Genomic DNA, 24,570 nt, shown 5'->3' with positions numbered 1-24,570 from the left:
GCGTCACCCAAATATTGAGTCGCTCTAGATATCTTTGGAAGCAGCAGTAACCAAGTTTCTAATGGAAACTGTTCGTAGATCCATCGACGCATGGCCCGACCGTTTAAAAGCGTGCGTTAAAAAAGCTAAGGGTGGACACTCTAAATAACTAGTTTAGTACGTTAACATATCTTTTTCACTCTACATAACCATATATAAAACTTTAAATTAATTTTATTTTTAGAAATTATCGGATATTTTCTTTGTAACAAAACCTATGGCTAGACTAAGTAGAACTAGGTAATAATAGAAACCTTCCGTAACCCAAAAGTAACTCTATCAAAATTTATTATTGCAATATCATATCATATTTTACAAGTATTTTCACGCAGTGGTAAGTTATAAAGGCAACCTAATGCCACGAATATTAAAAAAATATATCATTTTTTTAAAATAAACGCTAATAAACAAGTAAAACCTGTTAAACGATGTTTGAAATATTTATAATTTCATTGTTTGTATGGGTATAGATCCAACAGAATTTCCTTAGGAATAAATAGTTGAAACTTTAAGTTACTGAAAGGTAAGCAACTCGAAGTTTTTTAGATCTTTTTATTAATCCAATACCCAGTCCCGCAATATTTTAATGGATCATTTTATAGTGTGATATTCACTTTTCGCGCTCACGTTTTCACGTTATTATGTCATGTTTTAACAACAATATTTATAAATAAAGAAAGTTAAAAGTCGATTAAGTATTTACTAATTACAATATTTGTAATAATAATAACTTGTAGTTTGATGACTTTTCCGCCAAAATCCTTTCAAAGTAAAATTTTCTTTTCAAAGTTTTTTCGTTTAGCACTGAAATGTAGATAACTAAAATAATATCGGTCTTCCAGAGTGTCCATTTTAATATGTACAGTGAGGGTCATTGAAAAGCAGCCTTGGAAAACGCTTGTACAGGACTGAACTCAGATAGGACCTATCAAAATAGGATAAAAAAGAAATACTGGCTCTAGTCAACGAGAGTGAGTAATCCATTGGACTCACTTATTTCCATATGGTACGTGTAGTGTTCTAAGGTATTCAGACTATCGTGGCAAAAAGCTAGCTGTTATCCTCACCAGCAGATTCATTATTTGGCATTATACAATTGTGTGTGTTACAGCGAATTTTTACTTCACAGAATAATGTTGCTAATTTAGCTTCCGTCTTTAGTAATTACGGGTTTAAAGAACTTTGGAACTTGGAGAAAGAAATTGCCTTTATTTCTGAGGCCGGTTATGGAATTGCCTCTCCTCTGTTGTTACACTGTCAATAATTTGCTTTTAATAAGGAATTTTTTGAATCGGTAGAATACATAAAGTTCCTCGGGATAAAATTGTCTTTAAATTATAGTGTGCTGCCCCATGCTGATGTCCTAGCGAACAAACTCAACTCGAGAACGTTTCCTCGCCATACGAATTTGGGGATCCGCTATGGAAGCTATTTTCCTCGACGTGGTTTAAGCGTTAGATAAAGTCTGGCATAACGGACTCGCGTGTTATATGATTAACTTGTATTTTACATGATTCCGTTATGTCGGAGCGTTTCATATTCTTAATACGACGCTTTCTGAGCATTTTAACATTTAAGTACCGCCTCGAGACCTATCTTTCGGTCACACCTAGTCAGGGCAGGCATACCCTAAGGATGGGTGTTAGGGCCTGTTCTATACACACTCTATACCAACGATGTACCACGCGTCAAATGTAGCTAAGTAGGCAAAATAGCTAACCCTCGCGGAAATTCTTCCCAGACGCCAGCAGCCTATCGCGTGCTCCGCAGCATCGGGGTGGACGCAGTCTTGTTCCAGCTCTTTTCTGACTACCTTCACCGGTTTAAGCTCAGGGAGGAGCCCTCGTGCTTCTGTGAACCGGGTATGGACCAAAACAAAAAACTTTTATTTGAAAATACAAAAACCTACGGAATAATATAAATGTTCCTAATCATCTTGGCGAATATAAAAGAGCATCAATGATTCCTTATTAAAAAAATACTTCTAACGTTCGCCTGGCAATAAAATAATAATACAAATTCATAATATTTTTGGACCTTAAGACTTTTAAAATTGTTGAAATACTTAATTGCGAAATCATTGAATTAAATATTCGTGTAATATTATCCTCCAATTATAACCAATGACAGTATCATAAAACGTCAAAAGATTATTATTTTTTAGAATCTTTGTTTCTGGCGAAATGCTTATAACCTTGGTACATTCAACGGTATTAAAAAGTACTTTGTTTATGGGTAGAAGCGCACTCCTATTGGCTATATTTTCGCCTTGTTTTGCTTTTCCAATATGGCGCTGCTCCTGTTTTTAGATGACAACATCGCAGTTTGTGTTCAATTTGTCACTATTAATGTTACATTAAACATTAAATAACTACCTCAAGAATTCAAAGAAATGTGGTGATAATTTTGTAAAATTCCCTAAAGTGAAACCTGCTTTATCGTTAAATGTACATTCAAATAGCTCGGTAGGAAAAGTACATAGAACAACTACCGTAAAAATGGCGGGTGTGTTATCTTTATGGATTGTGTTTTCATTTCAATAGAAAAGTTAATATATGACATTTGTGTGGAAGTATTAGCGATTTGAAACAAAACAATCTTAAATAACCATTATTTACGCAACATGTGTCGATTGATGATATGACGATTGCATTAGTGATTGTTCTACGGAGTTAAGGCAGGTGTCAACGGTTTTTGATGATATTATCAGAATGTCACGCTGGGGTAGAGGCCGGGGCGGCAGCGTGGCTGTGCCACTGGACAGCGCTCTCTTTAGAGAAAATAGTAATTGCCCCTCGGCGGCTCGTTCAGCGGGAACTGTGGGCAAGTGGGGTATCACAAGCTTCACATCAATCAGAAGCGCCCCGTACGGTAAGTAAAGAGCTTAGCCTTGAGTTGTTTATATTTTGAACCTGATTATTTAAATAACAAAGTACTTGTAACACGTATTTCTCTTAAGTGTTCTAAGTGCTAAAATTGGCTATGAAAACCAGTCTTGTTAGAATAAATTTAAGTAGTGTGTTTAAAGTATAAACTTGACACCATTGAAGAGTATAACTTTCCATTTTCAGCATATGCCAGTAACCTCCTGAAAAAGCCTGTTCAAGACCAAAACAGTCCCTTAACAGTTCCAGCTGTAGATTCAGAACAACCACCACCGAAACCGAAGAAATTTTTTAAATCTCGAAATGCAGAACCGTACCCTCCCGTCCCCCAAATTGCTTATGCTCCCCACTCTGCAGTCCCACCTCTTTCTCCTGAACACCCACCAAGTATTAAAGAAAAGAAAACAACAAAAAGAAGTAGATACAATAGAGATTCGTCATCGCCAGAATTGCCAAGGCGCAATTCTGAAAAAACTAAAACAAAAAAGAACACAGTTGCCACTAAAGCTTCAAAAAAGGAAGATCCTTCCAGTGAAAATTCACAGCCACCTAATAAACGGTACTTAGTGCGTAACCGTAATAAAGTTATAAATTATGCAGAGGATGGCAGCAACAGTCCAATACCTGAAATGACAACACGATATGAAAACTTGCCACCAAAGGTACCTTCACCAAAAGCTAGTCCATTAGTTTCAAGCCCAGTATCAGTAAAAGCAGATGTAGTGAGTCCATCTACAAGTAAAGAAGCCAATGAAGAACGTAAACCTCCCCCTATTGTACTTAGAATATCAAAAGGCACTTCAAGAATAGTTAGTACTGATTCAAATGAAGGATTTACATCCCCTGGATCTGACAGACACTCTTCTATGGACATTCATTCAGACCTAGACCACAAAAAGAGTCCTTCAATGGAAACAATATGTTCCCCGAAGCATGAAGGTCTTAAAATCACCATAAAGTGTTCATCACTAAATCATGAAAGTAGAAAGGAAAAGAAAAAAGATAAAAAGGAAAGTCATCATAAGTCACACAAACGTCACCATAAAAATGATGATGAATCATTTAGAAAAATTGCTTCACCCACACCAGGTACAGATACATATGACTTGTATAAAACTTTAGCATCTCCACTTCAGGAGGAAACGGAAATAAAAGGTATAGATAACATTGAGTCACAATTAGCAGAGTTAGATTCTTCAAGTAGTACAGCAAAATCTAGTTCTGAGTCAAAAGCTCCTCTTCCTGAACCAAAACCACCTGAAGGGGGTATTGGTAGATCAAGGAGAAATAGACCTAATATTAACTACAATGAAAATGATGACTATTTAGATGCATTAACATCTAAAACTGTAAACAAACAAGCCGCAAAGACTGTTAGTGATATTAAAAAGGAGGTCAGAAAGAGCAAAAGAAGGCTTGATATTACAACAGCTGTTGATGCCTCTGAATTAAATGAGATTCAATCAGGAACTGACAAAGAATCTGAAACTGTTTTGGAAAATAATGAGTTAATTGATATTTTGTCTGGTGATATTAGTAAATCTAAATCAGTAAATGAAAAACCGAAAAACAGAAAGCATAAAAATAAACCAAAACAAATAATTGCCAGTATTAACACTGAATCCATAGATGATAGACTATCAGAGAGAGATAGCAGGTCGGAAAATGATGTACAATTTGAAGAGAGCCTTGAACAAAAAGATGAAAAACTGGCTGTAGAGTCTATAGATAATGAATTAAAGGAATCAGAAGCTGAAGAAACTAATGAAGAAGAATCTCATAAAGAACAGCAAATCAATAATCAAGATGAATTATATAGTCAGACAGATGGTCAGTCTGAGAATTTGATGGAAACTCAAGCAATGTATTCAAGTGAAAACCATTATAATAATACACCAACTCAATCATCAGATTCAGCTTATAATAGTTGTCCTAATGAAAATTCAGAGGAGGAATTACAAAAAAATCAATCTGAAGATCAATTTAAAGCACCAGATGGCCTTAATGAGGCAGACATTGCAGGTGATGATAAGCCAAGTGTCAAGTTGGTCATAACCAAGAAGAAAGGCTCTATATTTAAAAGTAAGTCACTGGTTAATGACAATCCTTCACCTCTACCAGCGAGAAAAAGGAGACATCTATACAAACATCAATGGGCTAATGATGTATGTACAACAATTTATATTTTGTTCTATTGTTAGTGTTCAGTTTTTTAATACATTAAAAGTAATAAGGAAAACACAGATTAGGTAGATAAGTTAACTGTTAAAAAGTTAACTGACTTGGACATGGAATTTGATGTACATAATTAAGATTTTGAACCTATCTATTTTGTAGATGAAAATATTCAAATATCTTACACTTCAACATTAGAGTAGCATAGGTTTTTTTTCTGTTTTTATTTGTTATTACACTCTTACAATATGCATCTATAAGACATTGTTATTTATTAAAATATTCCTTACATAATTGCAAATTGTTAAAAAAATCTATGAAATGTTTCTACACATATCAGTAAGACAGAATTTTATATTGACAGAAGTTATTTCATTAACTTCTGTATAAAATTATTATAGTTGATCACAAAGACTACCATTACAATATGTTTCTTTTTATAATAACAAAACTAGATGATAATGTTAACATACATACTATGAAACAATTTTAATGTCAATTTTCATAATAGTTTTTTTTTATTTATAAATATTCTGTTACATTTTCTTTGGCTTACAGAAAGGAAATGAAACACCTAGACCTGAGAGACCAGAAAATACAGAAGTAGTTAATCCTATTTGCAAAGTACCAGAAGCTTTGACAAGAGTAACAAGATACAGATCTCCTGATCCTATTGTAGATGAATTAGATTCTAATGAGCCTGGAGTACCATACACAAGTGTTAGATGTGCCAAGGAAGCAAAAGAGGTATAATTATAAATCAATCCTAATATTAGTATTAAAAATTTATTATCTAAATTTAGCACCAGACTGCAGTTGCTAGGCCCTCAATTGCAACAAGGTCAGTTGGAAAACTGTGTTAATTTTCTTTGTAATACTATGGCATAATCTCCTTCATTTGCCATTCTCCATACCTTTAATATTATTCATGTTCACATTTTTTTGTATTACCTCTTGTGTAAATAACTTTAGTTATAGTACACATTTTCCAAACAGAAATATACCACTCTCTCTGATGCACTTTAACCTTGTGAAAAGAGATGATTCAAGATGGTATAAATAATTGTAAATAAATTAATAGTATCACATTTTGTTTTACATAATTCAAGTGTCTCAACGTCTACAACCTTACACAGCATGTCACAATCATAAGTTGCACAGAAATAATTCTACAAAAATGCCAAGAGCATGACAATGTGTCTGCACCATCCAAGCAACCTTTATACTTACAAATATTTTGCCCTTTGTAAATGCATCCTTTCTCTGATTGATCTATACTAATCATATTAATTTTATTATAGCTGTTTAATCAGTGTTTCCGTACATTTTTTTGTCACCGTAAGGACCTAAGCCTTTTTAAAATTAGGTGAATACAACTTACTTCCAAGTTGTATTTTTTAAAGATTTAAAAAATGCAATATAGGTGTGAAATTTAAATTATATGGTTAAATATTAATGGAATTAATTTTTATTTTTAGTTCTATACAGTAGTGAGAAATGTGAAAAAAGCACATCAAATTCAAGAAATTGGAGAATTCCAGGAATTTAATGATGATGTGGAATATCTTTTAGATGCTCTGCAGGTAAATTAAAATACATGTTATCTTTAGTCAAATCAATTGGTATTATAGTGCTGTTATTTTCAACTTATTCCAAATTTAATTTTATCTATTCCTTACAATTTTCGACCCTTACCTTTAAAACATTTTTTCAATGATAAAATCAAGGAGAGAACAATACTTATACATTGTATTTTCTTTAAGATACCATTTTATATATGTTATAGATTTTGGTGAATATTCAAAGTGATTATTGCATAATGTTGTTTACCATGTAATAATATCCATTTATATCATTATTAGTTTTATTTCAGATTTATTAATAAGTAGGGATTTATTAATCTTTTTTTTCTATGTAGGATAACAATCCAATGTCAACTCGTTGCCTTTCCGCCATCACATTAGCGAGCAAATGTACTGCACCTGCATTCCGTATGCACTTGCGGGCGCATGGTACCGTGCAGAAGTTCTTCAGTGCACTACATGACGCTACAAATGATCAAGTGAGTTTGTAACAAAGTAATATGCTAGTGACCTTGAGCAATGACATTGTCAACAACTTTGAAATTGTGGAACTGGAGAAGTTATTGTAAATCAATTTATTTCATGAATTCTTTCATCTTTTTGTTACATTATATTTTCCACTGTCCTGTGTGCATTCATAAACAAAACTATCTGTATTATATTTTAAAATTATGTATAGCCAATATGTTTAAATTAAAAAAAATTTTTTCAGAGCTTAGGACTTTGTACAGCAACAGTTATGTTTGTGCTTTCCCAAGACCGACTGAATATGGATTTGGATAGAGAGTCATTGGAACTTATGTTGAATCTCTTAGAATCTGATGCTTCCCATAAGTATGTATTTTGTCTTTTGTATACATTTTCTTAATTTGCTTATTATTATGCCTTCAATTATAAAGATAAATTGTTAGTTAATTTTGATAAACAAGATTTATTAATTTTAGATCAATGAGCTTTAGTAAATGTTTAATACAGTTCTTTGTTTTCTTATTCAGGAATGCTTTAGATGATTGTGGACTCACTTCAGCACAACTTGCAAAGACTCAAGAAAGAGTAAGAGAGTTGTGTGCTGAAATAAAAAGTCAAGGGAAAGCAACACATTTAGATTTGGAAAATATTACTGTAAGTTATTTTTAAAGTTTGTTGCCAAATTTTTATTTGTTGTGAATTTATACATGTCGTGTGAATTTTTGATAATTTAAAATATTTATTGGGTAATTGAGTTGAAGTGTATGTGAACTACGAGTAAATAAGGGTAACACTGCCTATACCTGTCACTAATGTACATGATCATTAAATTTTTTTGTATGTTAAAATAGCATTATTAATTTTTCTAGCCTCAATAATATTGTATCTTCTCCAAACTTTGCTTTTTTAATCTGATGTTTTTTTTTAAATCTTAAAACTTTAATAGTCTATGAGATAGAGTTACCACAAATATTATTTACATTTTGTTAATTTTTTAAAATTAACAATTATTTTTAACATTATTCATTATTTTATTTTAAAAAAAATAGATATAATTTAGTTACATACTACATTAAGTTTAGTTTTAGTATAGTAGTTTTTTTTTTTAAGTAAATATTAGAGATATTTAAATTTACAATTTAATTGTCTATGAAATTAAAACTCAGACTTTCTTTATATAAAAATAAACTATCATAACTTTTTATTCATATTGGTATCTTGTTAAGTCAAAAATATTTTGTGTCATTGTATATATATCATGTAGTAAATGTATTCTTATTTTGTTTATCATTCAAGGTTGGTCATTTAGCAATGGAAACACTATTATCCTTAACATCTAAACGTGCCGGGGAATGGTTTAAGGAAGAGCTACGTGTGTTGGGAGGTGTTGACCATATTGTTCGCACAATTCAGGACTGTGCGAGTCGATTGGAAACTCCTGCTAGCATGTGGACTAATGCCGAAGTTGATATTTTAAGGAAAGCTGACCGGTGTATGCGAGTTTTAGAAAATGTAAGTGTTACAAAAGCATTTTTGTTGTTTGTTCTAATAACAATTGCAACAGTGAGTTGCATGGATAGAAAGATATTAGAATACTAGCTTGACTAGAAATGACAATAAAAATGTTTAAAAATGAAGTAATCGTTTTTTATAATTAATTATCAATTTAAATACTTATTTAAAAGTAGTCACTGGTTCATGATAAACACTAGAAATAAAAATTGACTTCTGATGACTAAATTTGAAAAAGTTAATCAATCTTTGATGGGTCTGAGTGTACAGACGCTTATACAATAAAGTTTCACAACATAAGTTAGATATTTATTTTTTCAGTTTTAATCCTGAAATTAAAACCATATTATTATTTAAATCTTTTAGAATTCAGGAATTTTTACTCGATAGAAATGTATGAAACTTGGTTTGTTGACTTTTTTATATGGTTGATAGTATAATGTACACATCTAAAATTGTTAAATTATATTTAAAAAGTCAGTTTGTTCCTGGCCGGCTCTTTTCAGTAGTTAGCATTCCAAGCAGCATTACTACTTATGTTAAAATAATCGACGTTTCGAAAGTACTTGTAAATGTCTATTTCAATAAAGACATTTGAATTTCACATAACTAGAATTTAAAATAATGAATATATTAAGGAAAAGTTATATTATAATTACAGGTGACACAACAAAACGAGGACAATCAAGTGTATCTGGTTGGTGAGCCGCTAGGCGGTGCACGAACGTTGGCGGCGTTGTTAAGGCGCTGTGTGTGCGAGGCGCGTGCACAACCTTCATTACGCGCTCCATTACTTGACGCCGCTCTCCCTGCTCTCAAAGTACTGGTTAATCTTTCGCACAGCTTCGGCAACGCAGGTAAAAAAATATATTGGGAAGAGGATATAAATATTTTACTTGAAGTTTAGAAGTAACAGTGTTAATAAAGCACTTATAACAGTTAATATCCTCTTAACGGCGTATCTTTTACGCACTACGTTATAACACTCGTGCCGGTCTTCGGTGTATTCCTCCTGTTATTGTGGAATCGAGCATGGTCTGGACCTGATCGGATAAGCATGGGGCTGCTGCCCCGTGTTCACTGTTCTATCACCGATTCATCCATCGATTTTCCTGCCTATACAAAAAACTGTTTTATACTGGTTATATATATTTAATTTAGAACTCATTAAAGCAAACTTGTTAAACATACAATTGAATTATTAAAGGAATAAGTTAAACATTTTCTGATAATAACTTGTACATTTTTTTGTAACTATCAATTGTAACCATAACATACTTCAATAATTAATTTATTTATAAATTGCACGTCTTGTAAGATAACAAAGATTATTTTTAAATAATAGTAAATTGTAATCTGATGGCAACCACATGGCTGTTGTTAGACCATCAAGATCTAATTTTTTTATTTATAACTATTTTATGGCACAGTTGAAGTCTATTCTATATCAAATATTATCTTGATATAGTTTCTAAAAGAGCAAATCTACTATTTTAAGGTTTCACTACCAGGGAGTGGTTGTCAGGATGCATATTTATATTAAAGTTTTGGCTTGTTATGAAAAAGGTAATGTAAAGTTTTGCATCAAGCAAATAAATATATGCAGTCTATATCTGTTTGTGCAAGTGAAACAATGAACTACAATTGCTGTATGTTAATGTATGCATTAATAAATTATTAAATCTGCCCTCAAAATTACTTTCAACAAATATGCATCTGATTACATACAAAAATATCTACAGATTGCAAGAGAAACTTAAAATAGAGTCGTCGTAAAATAGCATGTCATGTGTTTTAGCATAACAGTGTTTTAGTGTTATCAGAATAAACATTAAAAAAAACCGCACCCAACCTCCTTTAATACTATGAATTTTTTGAGATATGAAATTCAAAATGTTTATTTTTAAAGCGCGATCATTAACCATGTATAGAAAATTTTATGGTAAACACTCACTTGATGTAATGCATAGGTTTATATACATGGGTTTTCCTATATGTATTCTAGCATCCATAGGAGCTCAAGTGGTGGGCAAGCAGCCGTCAATAATGGAAATTTGTTTAGTTATGTTAAATAATCAAGACAACTTTATACCTGACAGCAAAAATTTTGAATTCAGTGTTTGTGTAAGTGATTTTTATATTTTCAAAAGTTGATTAAAAATGTTATTTTTATGTTATTCTTATTAAACATTGAATTTAAATTTTACAGGTATTACTGCTCTTGATAAATTTGGTTCAAAACAATGAGAGTAATACTGAACGCCTACTGTGTGCTCAAACGCCTTTGGACAGTGAGCACGATAAGTTAAGAAGTATGTCAGCAATGGACCTCATAGTTGATCTATTTTATAAGCGGGAAGAGCTTGCGAGGTATTGATAACATATTTTAAATCACCAAATAATAAGTCTGTATAATGTGCTAACAAACATTTATTTCAAACAATTAAAAGAGTATTTATCCTTTTGAATACGCTTCGAAAGTACTTGGTAAATAAGTACTTTCGAAACGTTAAGATATTGTTGTATTATACAATACTTTAAAACAATAAATAAGTATTTTAATTTATTATATTTTACATTTATCATATTTTTGCTTTTAACAGGCGGGCTGAGGAAAAAGCCGACGCTCTTTTAGATGGCGAAAAAGAGACTGACGGAAATAAAGATAATAAAAAACAATCACAAGATGACATCGATGAAACAGTGGCTAAATGTAAGTTTCTATCAAAGTAATTTATTATAACTCGTTTTTAATTTACATGTTTTCTAAAGAAGTATTTAGTTTGATGTTATCTAACTAGACTTTTTAAATCTTTAATTTGGGGTGCCAGTGTAAGCTTAGCAAGGTTATTCACTGAGAAAAGTTCTCTTTCATCCCAAAAAGGGCATTCCTGATGTAACTGCTTCCTTATGTATAATATAAGTTTATTTCAGACATTATTTAACAGGTATTTAGACTACTGGCATTCCCACATCGATTTTACTTGGCCTTGTCCTAGATTTTCCTTGGCCTTGTCCAAGATTATCATACATAATGGCGGTGCGCTGCCCGGTCACCGTGACAATCCATAGAGTAGACTTTGGTCTTGCAGTGAGACTTAGTCGATTGATTTGATGAGGTTGACAAGCAGATTCCTCACTGGAAATATCTCTATTTAATTGATGCATGAAAATTCAGAGATGGCTACCTGTTATGCAAGATAACTATTTCTGATTATGTAATTGTCTCGTTCAGTATACAAAATGTTGAAATTAATGTAACAATGTATTGTATTCCAGTGCTGGCGCGTGCGGGTGTTCATATGGAGCACACGATGGTTTGCGCTTATATCGCGTTACTTCTGGGGCACGCGGCGTGCGCGGCGCCCTGTCACGCAGCAACTGTGCGCGAACGTGTGCCAAGCTATGCGCCGCTGTTACCTACCCTGCGGAAGTATTATACCTTCTTGTCTCTTACTGCCAGCGTAAGTATTTCAATGATTATCTCGATTTAAAAATTGTCAACACAAAAATCATGACATATTAAGTCTATCTATTCAATTAATACAACGGGGACTCTCCAAAATACTTCACTTGTAATTTTCTTATCACACCACAACAATTTTTGTGACCCTCCTGGCGAAGTATTAGTTTATAAACATTACATATAAAAAACCTTGACCCATTCTCTCCTTGAAAAAATTGATAAACATTCAAAATTTTAATGATTTTTTAATTAAATCAACAGACTGTGACATATATATAGTACTCACAACGCACTACAGTCATTTCACATGAAGAATGCAGTGAATCTTTGTTCTCCGCAGGCCTAGTTATGTCCCATACTCAAACAAACCATTCCTCAATGTCATGTGTATAAAAGTCTTTTTCTCAATAACTGGTTGAAGACAACTGCCAAAGAAGTAAAAATGGTCAAAGGGTTAGATTCATTAAATTTTTAGTGCGAATAAACTATAATAAGTAATTTTTCTGATATCTCTTAAACAGATATCAGAATATTTAAGAAACTCTTGGATATTTAAACAGTAAAGAAATTATTCAGCAGTATATAGTTAACACAATTTGGAAACATTTAGCAATACAAAATATATATTATAAGGTAGTAAGTTTTTAGTTGTGTTGAAATGTGGTTGAAAAAAATATTTTTTGGTTTTCAGGCTGAAGCAGTAATTGTTGCACATGTTAAGGCTACGCAACAGATAATAGAATTTATGGAATCTAGTGATAAAGAAAACGCCCAAGTGGAATTAGCCCAGCCCTCTACTGCATACAGTGCAAAGACTTATGCTAATAACTTCTACCAAACTTCTCCTTCTGATGTGCCTCAAGACATGTCCCTTAGTAATCTGAATTACAGTATGAATTGTAGCTCCTCAAGCTCGGACAGAATGTCTTCCACAATGGAAGTTGACGGATATCACTAAACTTCAGTGATAAAGGGATGCAAACTTTATATGTATATATATACATGTTGTGTGAAAATACTTTGGAATAAACATGTTTTGTATTTGTACAATTTTAAATCATTATGATTTGTAATATACATAGCTATTTATTATAGCCCACAACAACATGCGTTAATAATTGTGAACAAAGATTACACTGTACGCAGGTAGATCACATAGTTTACCAAGTATCCAAAATAGTTTTATGTTAAATGATGTTATGATAAACCATGCACTCACCACATGTCCCGTGTAATGTGACTTGTAAATACCAATTGAACAGGAATTTGTGTACATTGAAACCTTTTAGAAATAGTGTGATGCCATTTGTATGTTTGTTTCGATAGTGTTTTGCTCGTGGTTGTTATACCTCAACATTTTGTAACGATATCTCTTCCTTCTAGACATTGTAAATATAGTTATTCATTAGTATAACAGATAGAAGTGTTTACTGTGGAGATGGGTTATGAAATCTTGATTAAATTGAGATATTCCGAGTTTAAGCCAATAAACTGGCGATTTGAAAGTGCAAAAGTAGTCTTATTTAGTGTATAAAGGATATGTATTCTTTTATGTGAATATTGCGTGAATTTTTGTATTATAGCTCTATGAGGAAAGAAAATAAATTTAACAATGTTCTAATGAGGCACAATTCTATTGTACATATAATATTAACTAGTGTTGATAGTTTGGAAAGATTAGGTTAGTCAAGTTAATTTCTTTATTGAAATAATAGAATCTAATATCAATGGAATCGGGTTTGACTTCGTCCGAGTAAAATGATCAAAAATATTCGTATGAAATGTACAAACGAGTTGTTAGTTGGTTGCAGATGAGAAAGTAATGCTTAGATAACAAATGAATAGGACAATCTATGATGTTGGACTAATCAATAGTTGATAGAGATGAAACAGCGAATGAATAGTTAATATTTGGAGGGTGACAGAAAAAACTTGACAATTCCATTACATCTATCTTTGTACAAAAGGTCAAAAAATCTTAACTACTTTACCTTTGTGCAAATTGTAAAAAATTAAAAATATCATAATAAACATCATGATTTGTACTAAACTGGAATTTGGAAATATCAAATTTTGATTCAGATCTGATGAAATAACACGATTTATACCAAACTGTTGAAGTTGAAAATTGAGTTGAAAATTCATTATGAATCAGATCTCAAGAAAATATCATTTATACCAAACTGAAAATATTATCTTTTAAAAAAGTAATGCCTACCAGAAACGGACGCAATATAACATGTTTTGTTCGGATTTTGTTATTTCAAGGTATTTTTAAACATGGATCATGATTGGCGACAAATGTTCAATTTCGCAGGATATTAACTACAACAATAAGTACGATTTGAAACACACCAGCCTAACAGGCGACATAATTTTATGGTATTATATTGAAGGTCATTGTTCACTTTTATTTACAAATAGTGGAATTTTCATGTTTTCTTCTGTCACTCTTCATTTAAAATATCTATATATATATTTATGATTTTATCATGTTTCTTGTTTGAAAAGACTTGGTTTACTTCATTTGTTGTAAAGTAATATATAGTGCATTTTGTCTTGTGTTAGAAGAATAAAAGCTATTTTTATAAATGACTTAGATGTGACTTGATTGATGATTCCGTCTATCGATTATGCTATTGAACAGATGGTAGTTGGATTTGGTGTTCTGCAAAGTTGACAAAAAATATAAAAAAAAACTTTGCAAGGGGTTGCTCATTACTTTGTCAGTGAGGTATTTAGGCAAATATCAGCTTTGTTTTGCATAGCGTTGGACAATTAAATTAAAAAAAAAAAACATTTAAATAAAATATTGCAAGGTACCGAATTTAATAATTACCGTTTATCAACAAGTTTGATCACTGAACCTAAGCAATTCCCAGTTTCTCATATTTTGATGAAATTCGTGAAATCTTTCTTTTGGTGAAATATGTTTCCCTCGCGTTTAGATAGTTATTTGTACTTTGTCATTAGCAAGACTTATTACATATTATTTTGGGTACACTAGTGTTTAGACAAATCTGTAACTAGTTGTAATGAAATTTATTTTCACACAATGATTCTACTAATGTGAACAAATATGAAATTAATTATTTGGTCCCACTTATAGAATTTTCAATTTTTTAATTCTTTGAAGTAACTCACAAATTTTTATGTAAATAAAATGAGTTCGAAATAATTAAATTTTTTTCTAAATTGTTTTTCATGAGTTTCATGACTTAAGCCACAACAAAATATAATACTAAAAGTCACTGTTTTTCAATATAAAATATATTTGTTATATGTTTTTGACTAAATTTATAGATGATTAATAAATCCGATTGAAGTTAGACTTTTCAATTCTTGCAACTTCAAATATAACTTAGGGTGCATTAATCTGGACTCCAAGAACTGAACATTCTATATTATAATTTTATTGATCAGTATACTAATTCGTTTTGAAGAATGGGCGATGATAAAGTAAGTGTGCAACTATTAAGTGATTATTGACTTTAAATGAGTGATGGTGCCTCTATTCGATTGTCAGAAGTGGACTTTGGTCAGCCCTTCGACAACATTCACTTGTAACAGAAGCTATTGGACAAAGTGACTGATATGATAGACTTCAATGAAAAACAAAAATACTTATCGGGTATTAGTAGTTTTTCACGATGCCTTAGATTTTAAGAACAACCGAGTTTTATTATAGAACATAGTGCAATGTAGAAGTGCACGCCAGTTGGTTGCTAGGTTGGTTTTAAATTCTAAATTTATTTCCTATTGTGCCTTACACGACAAGCAACACCAGTTTAAAGTTAGTAGATCATTTGCTTCGAATACTAAGCAATGCACTGTGAATGCACGAATTTATAACTACATACCTACAAACTGTTGAGCTAATTTGTTAATGCCGACCTTGGTTAATCCTTTTTATTAAAATCTGAATGAAATTTGTGTCTGGTGGCCAGAGTATAAATATAATCATTAACAGTTTTAGTATTACCAAATACCATTTAACACTTTTAAAAATATTTATTTTGCATTATGAAATTAATCTTTTGTACATCTTTTATGATCACCCCGACAATATGACGTAAATTTTATCTCATATTCCCAGTAGATATAAAATTGATGTAAAATAGTTCACCGTTTCTCAAAAAAACCTTCACCGCTAAGCTCTTCTAGAATCCCATTGATATTGTACTGTTTAAACTGCTGAAGAATATGGACCAATCATTTCTAAAATTAAACTTGAATGACTACCGCCTTATGTATTAATATAGAGGCATAAAACAATATTTTATGTTACGTGATTTCTGTCTATATACTTAATGTCTTATCACTAGTAAATGGATATTCGGAGCTTCATATATCTACTTATGTAACGGCAAAGGCAAACGGTTTAGACAACTAATCAATCGTTTGCTAAGTCAATGTAATATGATAATTGCAGAAGTTTTCATAAGTCAAAAACGTTAATTTATAGTTTTTTTATTGAAAATGGAGACGCCGGAACGCATTCTTAGTTGTAAATTTTGTCAATAAGTTTAGAATTTTGCTTGTGCATGGTGTGTTTTATTTTAGTTTACAATGGTCAATTTCTAAAGGCAGACAAATTAATGTACTCTTAATTAATATATTTTATATATCTTTACAATGACTTAATTGAAACACTGCACTATTATTAGGTATTATCCAAAACATTTTCAGACAGCTTTACTTAATTTTTAGGAACTTTAACGACCAACTGCTTTGATTTAGTATCATTGTGCAGCTGTGTCGACTTTTTACAGATTTAGATTTTTAGCTGATTTATTCTTTAAGTAGATTGTATTTCATGTGTTTGTTGTATATTTATTATTATTCTTATTACATAAATTATATTTACGTAATTTATTGCCCTATATATGAAGTAAGCTTAGCTCTAAAATGCATTTCGTTATAAAATTACACACTTTATCATACTTTGTGTTTGGATTATAATATGTTGTGTTAGATTATCACGAGAGTTTTTGATATCATGAGAATTATTATTGTAAATGTAACTTGTAATTATGTTATAAAGTATTACATATAATTATTAAATGAACGACGATTTATTTAAAGCTGTTTAATATTTTACCCAAAAATCAGAAAATGAAGTGACTGCTATTAACTATTCAATTAAAAAAAAAAAACAACCTTCATACATACTTTCTTTAATAATTATTCTACAGAAGATCAAAATTCATAAAAAAATAGAATACGATTAACGCATAATTTGAAACAATAATATAAACCGAACATTCTTCAAAATATTGAATAAATTTTTTTTGAAAAATAACTGACATTATTTTAAAGTAATCCTGTCTACGGCGTCTACATGAGCAATTGCAGGGGCGCGGATACCTTGCCAGTCTCCGCTTTCAGTGAAGCGTTTGTTGACAGAAGTTAATTGTTCGAAATTAGCCCTGGCAAGTTTATGTTTGTTTTGAACTTTCTGGACCAGCTCCTCATCGTAAACAATTTCTGGATTTTCCAGTTTTAAATGTGCTTTCATTTCTTGGACGGTGACAAGAAAACAATTCCACGGCGACCAATCCTCGTGGACATTCCAACGACACAACCTTAGTTCTGACATATCAGTACATTCGCTGATTGCGGAGTGAGAATGCCACAGTTTCTCGACTATAAAGAATATATCCTTTTCCTGAAGAACAAATGCTAACGATCCCCAGCATTTGCGACGTCGCTCATCGCGTTGGACAGCCCGTAGTATAAACCTGAATGGTGTCATATCAATCCAAAGTCGCTCGGATACATCTTTCCAAGAACAAGACATACACACGAGAAAACCGCTCATTTTGGCATTTAACGGAAATTCTGTGTGCAGTTTTACCTGATGGCACATTTCACAGAAGTGCAGTCTTCCGTTTTCCATCTTTTGGTAGTCTCGGATATCTTTACATTTAGTAACACCTGAATTTAAATCGGATGTTTTAATCAATTGCAAAACATTTGCTGCTACTCGACGTCTCAAAAATTCAAGTTGATGATCATTGCATCTTCTCACTAGAAGATCACATTCTCTGTCTAACAGCTTTATAGTATCTTCGGTCAAGTCATGAGAAAATTCTTGGAGAGCAAATTTCATATCAACTAGAAGCTCTATTCTATCGTTTACTTCCATATCTTCACGTAGAAATGAATTATACAGTTCTTTCAGTTTTCTTGCCTTTTGTATTTCTAAAGTTTCCATTGTAATAAGTTTACCGTCCCTACCGAACCAAGCAACGGGTTTCGAAATCTCTTCTAAAAACTGTTTGTCTTTGGTAATGCGACTGTCTTCTTTTACTTTTACTCTGTATGCTTCAATGCAACGGAGCAGCTCAACTTCTTTGTCAAGGAGTAACGTGAATTCTGCAATTTTGGGGCCCTTCGAATGTAGTTTTGAAATTCTGGCTATTTCTGCATGTTTCCAACGGTCGACCTAGACAAGGATGTTAGACAAATTACTTTTTAACTGGTGCAAGAGACCGGTAACGCCCGGCATTCGTTATTTTGAAACATTGTTATTTTAAAGCTTTGGCAGGTAGCCAAATAAAAAATTTAGTATCGTCAAAAATAAGGCGTAAGTCTTCGATTTTTTCGTAGAATATTTCCGTTACCAAAAAATCACGTGATGATGGGTACCACACACTACCTCGTAGCCACTCCATACCAGGCACACGTAATCATAAATGTATGTAAGTTTACTTAAGTTATATTATAAATGGTATTTTGTATATGTTACTTGAGTGACTATCAGAAGTTATTTTGTTAAGTAACATCATCTATCAAAATTCAACTTTTATAACATAAGTAAAATTACAATTTGTCAATGTTTAGGCAAAGAGTTACTACGAATGGAGGCAATTATTCACAAAAAATTATAAAAAATGTTTTTGTCAAAAGTTTAAATACAGAAGAAAAATAATAAAGCAGATTTATTTTATGCACATTTGCTACCTGTTATCGCTTCTACCTTTATTGGAAGAATGTGCTGAGAAATTTCCAGCTTTTATAAAATAACAAAATTTTTACGCTCAGGGGCGCTTGTTGAAGGAAACATCTTTTGATATTATTATATAGTGCGTATATACAGTTATACAGCATGGCGGCCAAGAAATTCAAAAGCTCATTGATTAAGGATAACACCGATCATTTTATTGAAATACTTCACCGTTGCTTAAATTAACGTTTACTACTACCAAAAATAAGTCTACCAAAATTGTAGGCTCGATCCTTGAAATTGTTGGCTCGAAAGTCTAGCTGAGGCAAATAGTCAACGTAGGTAAGTCCAACCTTAAGAAATACATCAATCATCGAATCCAACACGACTGGGCAGCGCTCGAGAAACTCCGAAACATTTTCTTGTCCAATATCTCTTAGAGCCTTAAAACGAAGGGCTACGACCAATGTGTACTCTTACTTCCGGTGTCGTTTTCAAGATCACAGTCGCTTAACGAGGTATGCTCGAGATTTCCCTACGTAATCGAATCAGTAGTGAGGAGATCGTAGAAGAATGAAATTAACCAACTCAGCCCAAGGGATAAGTAAATTGAAGTGGCAGTGGAGAGGCTACATAGCACGCAGAATAGATGGCAGCTGGGGCCTTGGGGTGGAGACCACGGACAGGCAAGAACGTCGTAGGACGTTTTACGCCCCCAAGGTGAGCAGATGACCCCGTTAAGGTTATCGAAAAAATCCAGAGGTAGACTAAAATGATATTGATGACTGTAGAAAACATTCTGCAACAATATTTTCAACTAGCCTAAGATCGAGCATAACCGGCGTTATGTATTGTTCGTAAATGGTGTGTTTACAAAGCCTATATTAATCTAGTATATATTTAATTTATTTTACCATTGCATACAACTGGTCAAAATCTTCACGTGTTTTGGGAAACGTCTTGGTGATGAGGTCTTTGCGTAGCCGCCTTTCCATAGCTTCGCGTTCTAGTCTATCCTCTTCCATCATTCTTCTTATTCTTTCCCTATAGAAATAAACATAAAGATGTAAAACATGTGAAAAGCCCCTAGAAGGCCATTAATTAAAATAAGGAACATAAATGAAGAGAAGTTTTTAATAGGTAAATGACTAGTGTTACATACGTACTTGCATTCTTGTAGCCACCTATCAACCTTTTGTCTAAATTGATGGTGACGAAACGAACGTTGTATGACAGAAGCGTAGTGATTGTGATTAAGACGTATTACCATTTCTTCGTAAGTTTCATAAGGTTTTGGGACAATAATTTTGTCAGTCACACTAGGAATATAGACGCGCTCGTTAGCCATTTGAGTGGCTCGACTATAACTGGTGTCCTGTAATAAATTCTTTTTTGGAGAAATGTTACACCAAGAACTACTACTTACTTTCAAAAGTTTTTGAATAGTAACCAGTATGAAGAGACTACATTTTTTAATTTTTACGTCTAACGCTGTACACAGGTCGGTAACGTTGTAGTTACCGCTTGAACACTTCATTTACTTCACTCAGTTGTCTTATGTTTCATTTAATTTAGAGAATCTCTCTTTACTCCTAAGATCCTTGTTTTTAGAAAATGTTAATATAGGTGGAATATAGAAAATTTGAGTAAAATTTAGTTGTTAATATTCGGTGACGGTGCCTTAATCTTGTACGGTGAGTAACCTTTCCGACTTTTACTGCCTCTCCGAACTCGGGAACCTACGAGCTCCCAAAAGTAATATTTCTGATAATTATTATTAAAAACAATAAAAATTAGACAATTTTAGCTTGTAGTAAGCTTGAAAAACATGTAGATAATGACATAAACAGTTTTACTATTAAAATACTTTAATCTTTTGTGATCTTTTTGAAAAAAGGCGCGTGTAGTACACGAAAGCTTATCTAGTGGAATAAAATATTTTAAAGTTCAAGTCAGTACTTACCACGATTATTTCTATTTCTTCAGCCGTTTGGGTATCTCTGCAGTTTTTATTCTCGGGTAGTATTTTTTCTGGCTTTTGGGGGGTTTGCGAGTAAGCATGATGATATATAATACCTAAAATATTATCACTTCTAAATCTTATCTCTTTTCTGATGATTAGTTTCCGTTAATATTAAAAATTACACCTTACCTGTGTTTATATTTTTGTAACCACCTAAAAAAGGCTTTGCTATGGGCTCTGAAAATATCTCAACATTTATTTGTTTTAAACTGGAACCGAAAGGTACTGTTACAGCTAGGACATCATTCGACGGCACTTCTTTATACAACTTGTCCAAATTTAATTTTTTGTTGTCTTTGGTTAATAATTCAACTTCTACTATTCCATATTTGTTATAGTCAAGATCCAAAAGAGCCATGCGGTCTTTCAGTATATTTTCTCTGCGTAGCAATACAAGATTATCCGGATCGACTTGAAATAGGCCGGCTAAATTATTTTTAATTTCATGGATTTTCATAATAGAATGATATGACCTAGTGAAAGTACTAGTTTGATTACGTATTCTAAACTTTATTGCTATAAAAGGAAGTGTTCTTTTCTTCGGTAGAATTGAATGTAGCAGTTCGTGAATGTAGTTTTCCTTAGGTATAGATGACAAAGCAAATTCTTCCGAGTCCTTTGTATACACGTCGATTATCAAGTTGCCGAGAGCGTCAGTTTTCAAGTCTGACAGTAAGGTAGATTCTTTAAGCACGGAGCGGTTCATAGTCAGCAACAAATTGTTGTTGGAAATTGACAGTAGCTTGGCTAATTTACGTTTCACGAACTTTACAGGTGTACTAGTTGGAAAGAGTTTGTTGAAAGTTTCGTTGGGATGCAGCGGCGACTTGAAGGTGACTAATGTGTGGCTGATAGGACATTTATATTGCTCAAAGTCTCTCGAACACGGTGCAGTTGAATAACGAGATTTGGTATCGTCTCCTTGAACCGTACATCCTCGAATATATGGGGGAGCAGTTAGTAATTTTTCACGACCTAATTCACATTGGCACCCAATAGCTTCTTGAACATTTTTTAAACTCGGGCTTATTATAGCTATCCTTTTATTTGTGTCCATTTCGACTGTTTTTTTTATTAAAATACTAACAAATAAAACAAGTCTAAGAAAACGTCCCTTAATGTTTTAAAATCCAATAAGCCATTATGAGGCATCTAATTGAAAGGTTTTTCTGTTGTTTATTTTACTTAGCAATCGTTACTAAGCAACAAATTATAAGACAGAGTAAATAGAATTATTTTTACTTCTATAAAAAAGGAGCCTTATGAAAAAAAATTAACTTTCCTGAGTTAATTCTTGTAACTGTTTCGTGTTAATTGATGTAGGGTATTACGAACAGAGCCCATGATTAGTAGCAATGTGATACCGTGGTTTGGTTACGATAATATGGACAGCAAATTGTCTTAAATGTCTTGCAAGGGGCAATCTTAATAAGGCTCATTTAAAAGAATATTAAAAATTTACTAATTTACAGAAAAAGTGATTACATAAGTAACTGCAGATAGTAAAGAATTTTACTTATTAGATTATTATCTCAATAAAGTATCAAAAAAAGTATATTTGTTATATTCTTATTCCTTAATAATTAGAAATTTGTAGAAAAATATTGTATGGTACATATGTGGTTCAATTTTTCCTGTTTCTACAGAATTTGGCGATTGTGTAAATTTAATTCCCATTTCCTCGCTGCGCTCGCAGACTTTCTTAGCCGGGTACTTCTTAATAAAGGAAAACATACAAGAACGCCGCGGGGCTTACGATGAAAATAGTTAAAAGAGTGGAAAGGTGCTCTATTAAGAATGAATTAACCGCTTAGCTCTTAAAACTGTAAACTCCTTTGAATTTTTTTAAAGAATACGAGTAGTGATCCTGGCAACAAGCTCTTAAAGCAATTTGTATGTTCCCTTTGTTAATTCATACTCCGAGATTAATTCCTTTTCTGACTTTCGAACGAACGAGTTTTGGTTCATTATTACGCCAATGGAAGTAAAAACTTATTGATATCGCTATATAAGAAATATTATTAGGTAATCGATAGTTAATAAAAATTGAGAGAACAATAAAATTACAGGGCAATAAAATAGTGAATGTGCGAAGCATAGCTGGGGCGATATTAAATTCTACCGAAATCATAAAAATGATTTTCGATCGTAAAAGAATAATTTACAGACGTAAAAATACGCTGACTTATACGTTACGGCAAAGAACGGGTTTGCAAGCAAAGTTTTAAGATGTCGTCAATATCGAGATGCTTGCCAGTAACTAATTAATTCACAAAAATCGGAAAACAATAAGCCTATTGGCATTGCTGCCCATATATAAAATCAATATCGCCATGTACATTTTCTGTCTAAGTTTCATATATGACAAAATAAAGAGAACCAAATCAGGATGTTTAAACAGTGTCAAAAATATAAAAATATTGAAATATAAAAAAATGAAAAACAGTCTTGAAAAATATCGCGTTCACACGTAAAATATAACATTTCGAATTATGACTATTTTTAAAAATATTCTTCTTGACATTTATGCAACCATTTTAAGCAATCAAGCAATGAGCTTATTATCCTTTTGGGATTTTTTTCACGCTGTTTTCGAACGCAACCACTTCTTCATCTGCATCTTGATGACATTCAACGACATTACTTGAATTATTTCTTTTATTTTCAAGAATAAATGAAAGTTGCATGTTGCAAGATTAGAACTTTAAGGAGCCTATAAACTCCATACGTTCCATGGTCACATATTCGGAAATTCGTTTGGCCAAGTACGGTGACATGTTTTAATGTTTTTGTCATGTCAATGTCTCACCTTTTAAACTTCGCTTCTTCCTCTTCCAATTATCGGATAGCGTTTACAACAGATGCCTAGTGGTACTCTTTAGGGAGCATTGATTCATTTTACAGCATCAACCAATACGACGGCGGTTTTGAGTTAAGATCAAAATATGTGGTATTCGTCTAATTCATGGATGCACAGACCGCGGCCCGCCGGTCGAATACTGGTGACCCGCCGACAGCAAAAATAATACTTTCGTACATTCGAAAAATATTGAATTCTATTCCAGAATAAAACCAAAAAAAATTAATTACCTATACTTCTGGCGGCCGGCCCGCCATCAGTTCATGATTTGCCCGAGTGGCCCCTAGTCTTAATAAGTCTGTGCAACCATGGTCTAACTCAAGGATTCCTAACTTCTAAGTAATCATGAGATATATTTTGAATTTTACTTATACCAAGCTAACTCTCACGTGTGCCGCACAACTTTGATGTTAGTTTCAGTAGTCGCTGTTGAAGGACATTCCTCACGTCGATAATACACAAAAATAAGCACGACCTGTAGAACTCGGTAAACAAGATGATTCTTCATTATCAAAAGCTAAGCATAATCTATCGTTACTATATTGCTGAATTTTTGCTTAATGTTAATACTTTATTGCCGCAACGAAATTCGTATACAATCATGAAATAA

The 24,570-nt window shown here is 32.5% G+C and overlaps 2 protein-coding genes across 2 annotated transcripts; one reads left to right on the top strand and one right to left on the bottom strand.

The window, feature by feature from the left end:
* Nucleotides 1–2,355: 2,355 nt before the first annotated feature.
* wapl (wings apart-like) lies at nt 2,356–13,514 on the top strand. The gene is made up of 14 exons (XM_068766213.1): nt 2,356–2,910; nt 3,111–5,089; nt 5,658–5,846; nt 6,578–6,682; nt 7,018–7,161; nt 7,395–7,516; nt 7,678–7,804; nt 8,447–8,662; nt 9,324–9,519; nt 10,668–10,786; nt 10,872–11,032; nt 11,266–11,375; nt 11,942–12,126; nt 12,820–13,514. The coding sequence occupies exons 1-14, from the start codon at nt 2,751–2,753 to the stop codon at nt 13,084–13,086; spliced, it is 4,080 nt and encodes a 1,359-aa protein (XP_068622314.1). The 5' UTR covers nt 2,356–2,750; the 3' UTR covers nt 13,087–13,514.
* A 3,922-nt stretch (nt 13,515–17,436) lies between these two features.
* LOC137927021 (IQ motif and ubiquitin-like domain-containing protein) lies at nt 17,437–22,157 on the bottom strand. Its single transcript, XM_068770795.1, has 5 exons — nt 21,230–22,157; nt 21,041–21,153; nt 20,244–20,452; nt 19,992–20,121; nt 17,437–18,576 (listed from the first exon to the last, which is right to left on the bottom strand). The coding sequence occupies exons 1-5, from the start codon at nt 22,155–22,157 to the stop codon at nt 17,437–17,439; spliced, it is 2,520 nt and encodes an 839-aa protein (XP_068626896.1).
* Between the last annotated feature and the right edge of the window lie 2,413 nt (nt 22,158–24,570).

This window comes from Battus philenor, unplaced genomic scaffold (genome assembly GCF_028537555.1).
Source record: "Battus philenor isolate CCGP_79_NKW_IND1 unplaced genomic scaffold, ilBatPhil1.0.hap1 SCAF_10, whole genome shotgun sequence".
Taxonomy (NCBI): domain Eukaryota; kingdom Metazoa; phylum Arthropoda; class Insecta; order Lepidoptera; family Papilionidae; genus Battus; species Battus philenor.
This window is presented reverse-complemented; position numbering and strand designations above follow the sequence as displayed.